The 12145-nt window shown below is 49.9% G+C and overlaps 1 protein-coding gene across 1 annotated transcript; it reads left to right on the plus strand.

Moving 5' to 3' along the window:
• Nucleotides 1-1734: 1734 nt before the first annotated feature.
• LOC308675469 (lens fiber membrane intrinsic protein-like) lies at nucleotides 1735-6210 on the plus strand (the record flags this gene model as incomplete). The annotated part of the gene is made up of 4 exons (XM_081340826.1): nucleotides 1735-1909; nucleotides 3000-3140; nucleotides 5298-5432; nucleotides 6064-6210. The coding sequence occupies 4 exons, from the start codon at nucleotides 1735-1737 to the stop codon at nucleotides 6129-6131; spliced, it is 519 nt and encodes a 172-aa protein (XP_081196952.1). The 3' UTR covers nucleotides 6132-6210.
• Nucleotides 6211-12145: the final 5935 nt, after the last annotated feature.

The raw sequence follows: 12145 nt of genomic DNA on the forward strand, positions 1-12145 counted from the left end.
GTTTCATATTTATGACGGTTGCAGCATCCCAGGGTCACGTGATCCCCTTTTGCGACTTTCTGACAAGCAAAGTCAGTGGGGCAGCCAGATTCGCTTAACAATCGTGTTGCTAACTTACTAACTGCAGTGATTCACTTAACAATGGTGGCAAGATAGGTCGTAAAATAAAGCAAACCCACTTAAGAAATGTTTCAGTTAGCAACAGAAAGTTTGGGCTAAATTGTGGTCGTACATCGAAGACTGCCTGTGCTTTGTTTTGAGAACAACGATGCAGCTTCATATTTCTCTCCCTGTCTTTGTATTTTTTCAGCTGGCAGAACGTCTGTGACTGGGACACTGCATTAATTTAGAAAATACCGTTTTCCCAAAGGTGAGGAAAATGTGATTATTGTTGTAACTGTGATGAGAGTGTGGCACTGTGAGAATCACTAACATCGGTGTAGGCTCTGGTGCTCTTTTTGCAAAATTTGCTCTGGCAAAGAACAAGGGAGGGATTTTCCCCCTTTACCAGTAATAATTTGGATTGTGGATTGGGTGATGTGGAGTTTAAAATTATTGTTAATCGGGGTGCTGGTTACCCAGGGGCTCAACCTCCGTCACTTTAGGATAGGTAGACTTTGACTCCCAGAATCTCTTAGCCAGTATTCTATGCAACTGTTCTGAACCAGCCTGCTACCGGCCTTGCAGAAAGGCAACCCCTGTACAAACGGCAGAGGCTGGAGAGCGTCTGAAGCTGGAAGGCGTCTGCCAAGATTTATTACACAAACAACAGAACAAGAAACAAAACACTGGAACTGTGATCCTCAAACGGAGCGGTTGCTTTCAGCAACCAGCCCGTCCCCAAACACTCCCTTTATTAGAGTTCAGGGCGTGGCCTCCCTGTGCCTCCTTCCGAGGAGTCCCACAGCCTTTCTCTGCTTGTTCCTGCTTGACTGCCTCCTGCGTCGGGCGTCCTTGAACAGGGCCAGCTGTGGGTCATCATCATCCGCACTGTCGGGCTCGTGCAGTTGAGAAGAGGGCCCTGGCTGGGGGCTCTGCGAAGCCTCCAAGCCATCATCAGCAAGTTCGTCTTCAACACCCTCCTCCTCCCCCTCGTCTGAGTCATCCGAGACATCCGAGCCGGCTGCCGGACCCACAGGCTGGCCCTGAATCACAACAGCAACTCTGGCTAGTTGAAGAGAAGTCTGGGAGTTGAAGTCCATGTATCTTAAAGATACCGAGATTAAGAAACCCTGAGCTAGCTGTCCAGATCAAATTGGAGATTCTGGGAGTTGAAGTCCACGTATCTTAAAGATACCGAGATTAAGAAACCCTGAGTTAGCTGTCCAGATCAAATGGGGGATTCTCGGAGTTGAAGTCCATGTATCTTAAAGTTGCAGAGGTTGAGAAACCCTGAGCTAGCTGTCCAGATCAAATTGGGGATCCTGGGAGTTGAAGTCCACCCATCTTAAAGACACTGAGGTTGAGAAACACTGAGCTAATTTGCCAGGATCTAAGGGAGATTCTGGGAATTGAAGTTCACACCAGGAGAAAAGATCCATTGGGACCACTCTTTCCTAGCTTTTGATGAGCAGCAAAAGCAAAGAACAGTGATTGCCCCCACCCCATCAAAAATCAAGAGGAGAAAAAGAAAAAAATTGAGCAGGCTGATTTTTCCAGTTTGCAGAATTCCCCCCAGCCCTCTCTTCTCCCACAGGCGACCCTGCCGGAGCATCAACACCACCAGGGTCCACGATGTTCGGTTGGATGGGAGGGGCCCTGCTGTGCGCCGTTTCCGGGCTGGTCCTCCTCATTGTTGCCACAGCGACAGACTTTTGGATGCAATACCGATACTCCGGCAGCCTCAGCAACCAAGGGCTCTGGCGCTTCTGTGTGGGGAGCAAATGTCACCCCCACACCATCACCCTCGGTGAGGACACCAGGTTTGGGGGGCTGGAAAACGGGGGTGGTTTTCAATGCACCCTCCCGAGAGTCCCTTGGCCTGGCTTAGTGCAGGAGTGTCCGACCATGGCAACTTTAAGACCCGTGGACTTCAACTCCCAGAATTCCCCAGCCAGCATGTCTTAAAGCAAGTCTTAAAGACTAGGGAATTCTGGGAGTTGAAGTCCACGGGACTTAAAGTTGCCATGGTTGGACACCTCTGGTTTAGTGCATCCGCTGAGCATCTGTACAGGTAGTCCTCGGCTAACGACCCTTCATTTAGTGACTGTTCAAAGTTGCAATGTTGAAAAAGGTGACTTAGGACCGGTCCTCGCACCTAGGACTATTGCACGGTTCCATGGTGATGTGATCAAAATTTGGGCACTTGTCAACCAGCATTTGTTTGTTTGTTGTTTAATTTGTATCCCACCTTTATTGCTTCTGCAATTACTCAAGGCAGTGAACAAATCCAACACACCTTCCTCCTCCTATTTTGCCAATAACAACAGCCCTGTGAGGTGGGTTTGGCTGAGAGTGGAGGCCCAAAGTCACCCAACTGGCTTCCATAATTAAGAGGGTACTAGAACTCTCTGTCTCCCACTTTCTAGCCTGGTGTCTTCTCCATGTGGAGACGAAAGTGGGAGACAGTGAGTTCTAGTCCTGCCTTAGCCATGAAAGTTTGCAAGGTCCTTGGATCACAGGATCACCATTTGCGATCTTTTAAGCTGGCTTGCCACCAGCAAAGTCGATGAAGGAAGGTGGATTTGCCTAACTGATTACAAGATTCAGTTAAGAGTTGCAGCGATTCATTTAACAACCACTGCAAAAACGATTGTGACCATCAGAACTCTGGAACCGGGTTGTAAGTAACTCTGGGAAGGACCGTCATAACTTTGAAGACAACACTTAGCTTCAGGTTAAGAAAGTCAGCCCAGATGGTCCTCTCTTAACGACCAGCCAACTTTGAACAGTTGTTCAAAGTTGGCTGGTCGTTAAGAGAGGACCATCTGGGCTGACTCTCTTAACTTGAAGCTAAGTGTTGTGTGAGAGAACCCACGGGCCTTGCTCTCCCCACACAGCTTTCTGGGACGCCACCCGGGCCTTCATGCTCATCTCCATCCTGTCCTCCTTTGCCGGGATCATCCTGGAGCTGATGTCCTACTCTGGCACCAGTCGTTTCTCCCGCAGCCGTTTTGCAGGGTTCACCCTCTTGATTGCAGGTAGGCGGGGCTGGCTGGGGAGTTCTGGGAGCTGAAGTCCACCCATCATCAAGTTGCCAAGCTTGAGAAAGAGCACTCTGGCCTGGGATGGCAAGCGGTGTGTTTTTGAGCACCACGAGGTGAACAAGGTGATTCCTAGAAGCCAACATGGGTTTGTCAAAAACAGATCATTCCAGACAAAACCCATTGCTTTCTTTGACAATTAGTGGATCAGCGAAATGTTGTGTACGTGGTACACTTGGACTTCAATAAGGCATTTGATAAAGTAGACCACAACCTACTTCTGGTGGGACAGAGAGTATCATCACAAGATGGATTTGCAATGGTGTGACTAACTGCACTCAATCAGCCATCCTTAATGGAACTACATCGACATGGAGGGAAGGAAGGAAGCAGTGGGGTACCCCAAAGTTCTGTCTCGGGCCCAGTACTCTTCAACCTCTTCATAAACTATTTAAATGGAGCGGAGAGAAGGGGAACCCATCAAATTTGCAGATGATGCCAAGCTGGCAAGGAATAGAAGATAGAAGATTCAGCACAATTTTGACAAGCTTGAACGTGGGCAGGATAAGAAGTAATGGGTGGATACTAGTCAAAAAGAGATCCAGCCTAGAATCTCTTGACAGTGAGAACAATTAATCTTTGGATTAGTTAATTAATCAGCTCCAGGAGTTGTGGGTGTTCCAACACTGAAAGTTTTTAAGAAGAGACTAAACAGCCGTTTGTCCAAGGATGGTATATAGCCGTGGTGGCGAGCCTATGGCACATGTGCCATGGGCGGCATGCAGAGCTGTCTCTGTCGGCACGTGTGCCATTGCCACAGACAGAGGGACGCAGGGCGGGGTTGTTCCCCTCCCTGTCTCCATACACATGGAGTCCGGGAACAGCTGCAAGAGCTGGGCGGGGTTAAAGGAGCAGGTTTTGGCGGGTGGTGGGTTTCAAATCATTTAACAACTGGCTCTCTGCCTCGCCTTCCCGGCTTCTGGGGGCGGTGTCAGCTGGAGTGGGGGCAGGGGCTCCTGGTTGCAGAATTGCTGGAGGTCCCAGCTGGGGGGGGCAAAAGGATATGGTGGGGGGAGACTACAGGGGTCTCGGACTGGGGTGGGTGCAGGAGGGTGGGCAGTCATCAGGTCCTGTCTGGGGGAAGGTGAGGGGGGTCTGGCTGGAGGGGGCGGGAGGGTCGGGACATCTCCGTGGAGGAAAGCCACCCCCCCAAGCCGAACCTCTCATTCACCCTGCGGTCATGTCGGATTGCATAGAAGGGGCACTGGGAAGGGGGCTGGGAGGGGGCTGCCAGCAGGGGGGAATCAGAGCCGCCATCTCCCTTCCGCAGTGCAGCCCCATCGGTGTGGGCAGAGACGGCCCCGGGACAGCCGGAAAGGAGCTCTCAACCTGTCTACACAGTGGCTCCAACGGGTGTGTGTGTGTGCAGCTGCTGCTCCTCCTGCTACTCCGGGCTCCTTGATCGGCCAACCACACAGGGAAGCAGGAGGCGGAGGCAGGGCGGCCAGGTGTCTGGAGCTGTCTCGGCTGCTCGCTGGCCATAGCCGGCCCCACCTCAGCAGCCTGACGAGGCAGCGGATCTTGCACACCAGTGGCCCAGCCTCGTGGGACAGCGGCACCTGGGCAATGCACGGGGCTGGTCAGGAGGCGGTGGTGGTGATCCCTGCATTGCCAGGCCTGGCCCGGCCGGCAGCAGATCTGGAGGTGATGCTGTGCCGCTTATACTGCCTTGCCTTGCCCCGTGGCAATTGGCATCCCCGCCTTGCCTAACCTCACCTCACTCCACAGGATGAGCCTCCGGCCCACCACCCCAGCCACCAGAGACCCCCTGGATCTCCCCCAACCCTGCCCGGCCCCCTCACGCATCCCTCCCCACGAGCATCATCAAGGTGGCAATGCCCACCCCGGCCATGCCCACCCAGTCAGCCGTGCCCACCCGGTTCCCGGCAATAAATAAGTGGGTTTTGGGTTGCAGTTTGGGCACTCGGCCTCTAAAAGGTTTGCTGTCCCTGGTCTATAGAGCCTCCTGCTTGACTAAGCAGGTGGGTTTAGTTGGACCTCCACGGTCCCTTCAAGCCCCCTTAGTCTATGTTCCATGTCCTATGTCCTAGTTTGATAATTCCCCCAAATTTAGATCATTCGTTTTGTTCCCAGGACTCTTCGCCTTGCTGGGCCTCTCCATCTACACCGGCGTGACTGTGAATTTCTACGGCAAGCGCTACGCTGACTGGCGCTTCTCCTGGTCGTATATTCTGGGCTGGATCGCTGTTCTGCTGACCTTCTCAGCAGGTATTGGTGCTCTGTGAGTCTACAGCAAAGTTCCCCTCGTCGTCCAGATCCTCAGACCCCAGTGGGGCTGGAGTGTGTGTGTGTGTGTGTGTGTCTGATTGCTGGATTTCTGGGTCTTGGTTCTGTTGTACAGGTAGTCCTATACAACAGAACGACCACAAATTGAGCCCAACGTACGACCACAATTGAGCCCAAAATTTCCATTGCTAAGCAGCTCAGTGGTTAAGTGAATTTTGCCCCATATTCCGGCCGTTGCTGTGAAGTGAATCACTGTTGTTGTTCAGTTAGTAACACAGCTGCTAAGTGAAACTGGCTTCCCCCTTGACTTGGCTTGTCAGAAAGTCGTAAAAAGGGATGACGTGACCCCCCCCAGGACACTGCAACCGTCATAGTCAGTTGCCAAGTGTTCAAATTTTGATCACGTGACCCTGGGGATGCTGCAAGGGTCGTAAGGGCAAACAACGGTCATAAGTCACTTTTCCGGTGCCATTGCAACTTCAAACGGTCCCTAAATGAATGGCTGAAAGATGAGGACTACCTCTGCTGCATGCTGGTGTGTGTGTTTGTGTTGGCTGCAAACTGTGTCCTTGGGAACTCCACAGTTCACCACCTCTCCCCTTTGTATCTCCAGCTCTCTTCCACTTCTGCGCTGTCCGCAGAAATTTGTCCACAGGTGGATCCGGTGGGACGAGTGGTTGACTCCCCTTCATGGCCTCAAGTCCAACCCAGCCAGACTCCAATGTTCCCCCCCATGCAATCACGTGGCCCCCTCCTCCGTGTTCTTCCTCCTCCGCCAGCTGCCCCCAGTGGGCTGGTTAATGCCGAGAGGCCAGTGTAGTTAGTCCCTGACTTACTCCGCAATTCAGCGCAAAATTTCTGTAGCCCAAGTGAAATATTTTTGCCCCCCTTCATGACCTTTCTTGTCACCGTTGCTAAGTGAATCACTGCAGTTGTTAAGCTAGTAACCCGCTTGTTAAATGAATCCGGGTTCCTGTTGACTTGGCTTGTCAGAAGGTCACAAAAGGGGATCACACAACACTACCACCCCTCACCCAGGACACTGTAACCATCGTCAGTACGAGCCAGTTGCCAGGCGTCTGAATTTTGATCGCGTGACAGGGGAGGTTTCAATGGTCATAACTGTGAAAGTCACTTTTTTCAACTTTTCCAACTGTCACTAAACGAATTGTTGTGAGTCAAGGACTACCAGTACAAAGGCTAAGGAAACGCAGCACAACTTTTTCACATTCACTTACTGCACAAAATCACAGTTCCCCAGTCCATGAAGTACAGTGGCCAGGTTCACATAGCAATTCGGGAAGGAAGGAATATCTTGGCTACACGGATCTTCTAGGACTGCTGAGCAGAACCATAAACTAAGAGACTGGGTGGGTATGCGGTCACGCAACTCCATAAGACCCACAAAATGTTGTTCCAGTTTAGAATATTGTCTCTACCGGATGAAGAATGTCGTGAGAATCCAACTGCGGGGCTGTGCAAATTCCCTGCCCTAAGACTCTCTGTCTGTTGTTTCCGTCACTCTTTGCGTGTGCAAAGTTCCTTTTCCTTCTCCTTCACTCCGGAGAAGATGCTTTGGGTGTGTAACAACGGGAAGACAATAAACGAGTACAACCCAGTGTATCATGCTTGTGTGTCAGCAGTATTGCTCTACTTGCTGAAAGGATGGCCAAATGCATAAGAGGGCAGAACGGTTGCAGGAGCTGGAGGTGTCTAGTCTGGTGAAAAGAAGGTCTGGGGGGGGGGACACGATAGCAGTATTCCAGCATTTGAGGGGCTGCCCCAAAGAAGGTGTGTGTGTGTGTGTGTCAACTTATTCTCCAAAGCATCAGAAGGATGGAAAAGTACTAAACAAGAAGATTAGCAATCTAGAAGTAAGGAGAATCTTCCTAATGGTGAAAACAATCGACCTAATGGAAAAGAGGACTAGGGGTGACATGGTAGCGGTATTCCGGTATTTGAAGGGTTCCTAAAAAGATGAGGGGCTCAACCTATTCTCCAAAGCACCAGAAGGCAGGACAGGAAACAACGGCGGGAAACTAATCAAGGAGAGAAGCAACTTGGAACTAGGGAGAAATTTACTGACAGTGAAAATAATTAACCAGTGGGACAGATTCCCTCCGGAAGTCCTCCAAGGTCCCATGGTTCTATCAGCTTGGACAGAGGGATGGAGTAGGAGGCCTTCAAGGTCCCTTCCAGCCTTTGGTTGTGTACATCAATTCTAGGGACACCGTGTGGGTTATCAGTTTGTTTCTGGGTGCAAATGAAGGGGAGACTATGATTTGCAAATACAATGACCTGCAGTCTTTATTTCAGAAAACTGTCCTTTACGTATAATTTAATTATTGATTTTCTTGGTTTTGCTCTTGAGTTGTCCTTTGTAAGGCAAAGTTATAAACATATATATTTTTTCTATCGTCTTTTAGCTTTGCCCCTTTTTCAGATTTGTCCTTTACATTTTCCAAGAAAATAATGGTCTCTGTATTTTATAAACGAATGAACCTTTATTGTCAAAGTACGACCATGTATACATTGAGGTTGGCTGAGCCTCCCTTCGTGCCCCCTCCCCCCAACTTACAGTGACACAAACCCTCCATCTTATTACACCATGTGAGCTACTGCTAAGCTTGTAAGCCGCCCTGAGTCTTCGGAGAAGGGCGGGATATAAATGGAATTAAAATAAAAAATAATAAAAAAATAATAATTGCATAACAAAAATTTGTATTTTATTTGTGCATTGCATTTTAACTCTTAATTTCTGTAATGCCCCACATAGGTTTTTAAACAAGAATCATTATTCAAGTACATATATACTTCTAATGCATTTTCCTAACATATTTTTTTAACTTACTGCATTTTTTAACAAGTGAGTCCCTCCCACATTTTATTATTTTGATAACTTTCCTTTATAAGGTGACTCTGGGAGTCTTAAGGACGCAGTGGCTCAGTGGGTTGGGACGCTGAGCTTGTCGATCAGAAGGTCGGCAGTTTGGTGGGTCGAATCCCGAGTGCTGCATAACAGAGTGAGCGCCTGTTACGCGTCCCAGCTTCTGCCAACCTAGCAGTTCGAAAGCACGTCAAAACGCAAGTAGAAAAATAGGGACCACTCCGGTGGGAAGGTAACAGCGTTCCGTGCGCCTTTGGCGTCCAGTCATGCCGGCCACATGACCACGGAGACGTTCTCGGACAAACGCTGGCTCTTCGGCTTTGAAACAGAGATGAGCACCAGCCCCTAGAGTAGGAAATGACTAGCACGCATGTGCGGGGGAACCTTTACCTTTACCTTTTACTGGGACTCTTAGAATTTTAACTAATGAAAACTAAAATAATATACAGGTCCTTGAGTTATGATCGTAATGGAGCCTCCCCATCAAGAGCATAACTTGGGGTGGTCACAAATAAGATAACTCACATGACCAAAGCAAACATTGGGATATTGTAAAGGGCTTCGCAGGTGGGTCCCCCGCCCAGGTGGCAGTTTTAGATAGGGCCATGTGAGGCCAGGTTTCCCATCTGGAGCCTTAGAACCTGTGTTTCTAATTTATTGGGCCACAATGTAGAAGCGGTTCACCTTTTGTTTTTACCAGGGAGGCTGGACATCTCTTTGTGGTCTCCTGTCCCTTCCAGCGCCAATTCGTCCCATTTTAATTAGAGGCTAATTGACAGCTGCTGCTCATTTGGCATGCTTGGCATGGGATGACCACTCTCAGGATTCCCAACCAGGCTTTGTGCAAAGCAGTCCACGGCAGCTTCTGAGCATGGACAGAGTTTATTTGCGCCCTCTGCTCCCACCCTGCCTTCTTTGCCCCCTATTCGAACAGGGGCTGTTGGAAACCCACAGAGGATGAGGTGCAGTGTAACTGGACGGCAGAAGCGCAGCAGGTCATAATCATAATAATAAAGTTGGAAGGGACCTTGGAGGTCATCTAGCCCAACCCCCTGCTCAGGCAGGAAACCCTATACCATTTCAGACAAATGGCTGTCCAGTCTCTTCTTAAAAACTTCCAGTGTTGGAGCATTCACAGCTTCTGGAGGCAAGGAGTTCCACTGGTTAATTGTTTGAACTGTCAGGAAGTTTCTCCTTAGTTCTAGGTTGCTTCTCTCTTTGGTTAGTTTCCACCCGTTGCTTCTTGTCCTGCTTTCAGGCGCTTTGGAGAATAGCTTGACTCCCTCTTCTTTGGGGCAGCCCCTGAGATACTGGAACACTGCTATCATGTCCCCCCTTCTCCAGCTCCTTCTCCATGGTGGCCCAGAGTGTTGTGTACTGGGTTTGTTGCACAGGAATGAAGACAAGGCGAGTGAGTTCAGCAAAGATCATGGTTTAATGCTTGCAGGATCTGAACTAGAGAACAGGGCTGCAGATGCAGCAATTTATACTCTGGCACCTAGGAGGTGGACAATAGGTTTGAAGCAACCTATTGCCGCCTAGGGGCAACCAATGGCAGTGCTGGAGATGGGTTGTCTGAGATGCTGGGAGCCGTTAGCTAGCTCCCTGCTCCAGCAGCCCACCAGCCGTTACTACGTGGTATTAACAAGCAAGCCCAATACATTACACTGAGCTTCCCATCTGGCTGGCCTAAAGGAGGCAGGACCTTTTTTCCCCTTGCAGGAAAGGGAGGCTGATCCTCTCCCGGGATCCACTTGTTTCTAGCTGGTTCTCTATCCCTCTCGGGATCTTTCCATTTCCAGTGGATTTTTAAGTGCCTCCTTGCTTTCTTCCCTTTGCTGGGGATTCCCAATCGCCTCTCGGGATCCTCCTTGGTTCTGCTCAATTCCTTCTTGGGGGTCCCTTTGTCTCCAGTGGATCCCCAAGTGATTATTTTGAGTTTTTACCTTCTAGCAGATTCATTTCTCTCCTTTGGGGTTGCCTGTTGGTGGAAGAAAAGATAATAATAATAATAATAATAATAATAATAATAATAATAATAATAATAATAATAATAATAATAATAATAATAATAATGATGATGATGATGATGATGATGATGATGATGATGATGATGATGATGATGTTGGAAGGGACCTTGGAGGTCATCTAGTCCAATCCCCTGCTAAGGCAGGAAACCCTATACCATTTCAGACAAATGCCAGGCTTAGGGATACAGAAGGCCAGCCTTTGACGGTCGTCCCAGAATTCTCCAGTCAGCCGGCTTCAAGATGAGTGAACTTCAACTCCCAGAATTCCCCAGCCAGCATGATTTAAGATGGGTGGACTTCAATTCCCAGAATTCCCCAGCTAACTATGTTTTAAGATGGGTGGACTTCAACTCCCAAAATCCCCTAGCCTGGATGCTTTAACATGGGTGGACTTCAATTCCCAGAATTCCCCAGCTAACTATGTTTTAAGATGGGTAGACCAACTCCCAGAATTCCCCAGCTAGCATATTTTAAGATGGGTGGACTTCAACTCCCAGAATTCCCCCAGCCAGCAAGGTTGCTGTGGTGGAGAAACTCTTCACTAAAGCATTGAAGATCTTCTGATGCTGGTTGGAAAGGTTCTAGGGAAGGAAGGCTGCATTAAATTAAAAGTGGTGAAAATTTCTTACTGTCAAAAAAATAAATAAATCATTTTTCAACCCGATTCACTTTTGTAGGCATATCTGCCTACATGCATTGGCACGTGTGTAGGTGCCTTTCTCAAGTCGGTGATCTTCTATCCCTGGTGGTGTACTAATTTTACGGCAATATTTTTAAACCCTAACTGAAGAAATAAAGCTAGTTTTTATTACTTTTGCATGTGTTGGTCAGCCACTTTGTCCCCTTTCATGCAATACAGGAAGGTAAAGGTAAAGGTTCCCCCGCACGTGCGTGCTAGTCGTTTCCGACTCTAGGGGCCGGTGCTCGTCTCCGTTTCAAAGCCGAAGAGCCAGCGCTTGTCCGAGGACGTCTCCGTGGTCATGTGGCCGGCACGACTAGACGCCAAAGGCGCATGGAACGCTGTTACCTTCCCACCGGAGCGGTCCCTATTTTTCTACTTGCATTTTGACGTGCTTTCGAACTGCTAGGTTGGCAGAAGCTGGGACGGGTAACAGGCGCTCACTCTGTTACGCGGCACTCGGGATTCGACCCGCCAAACTGCCGACCTTCTGAGCCACTGCGTCCCTCTAATACAGGGAGACCCCCCCCCAAAGCTCAGCTCAATCCATAAGGCTTCAAACTCTCAGGGGGGAGGCGCACAGGCTATGCGGACAGCCAGGGTGGACTCTTGGGAGGGGTCTCAGGTTCACGGTATCGTGTGAATCTCTCTCGGGTGGGGGTCAGTTCCTCCTCTCCTTCGTGGCTTCAGGGAGACCCGGGAGTTAAGCCCACTTTCTTTACCCCCCCCAATGGCCTTCCAGCCCCTCCCCTCAGGCTCACCTGTCTCAGTGCCCCTCCTGCTGCTGCTCTTCCTGGGTGCCAGGGATCTGGAGGGGGGTAGCACCTTCCTCCCATGACACCTCCCCCCCGGTAGGTGGTGAAGAGGATGCTCTGAGCACAACAGCCATCCAGGAGAGTCCTCATGGGCATCCAGGAGGTGTCCCATGGCAGGGAAGCCAGCAGGGGCTTCTGGGAACACAGCTGCTGCTTGTGGGGGACCCCCCCCAAAGGACATGAGTGGGAGGAGGAAGAGGTGACCTCGAAGGCTTTGGGCAGCCAAGCTGGTGGCTTCGGGCAGCAGGGAGCCGGCCTGGGTGGGGATGGCTGGGTCTTCCATG

This window comes from Vipera berus (genome assembly GCF_964194415.1).
Source record: "Vipera berus genome assembly, chromosome: 16".
Classification (NCBI taxonomy): Eukaryota; Metazoa; Chordata; class Lepidosauria; order Squamata; family Viperidae; genus Vipera; species Vipera berus.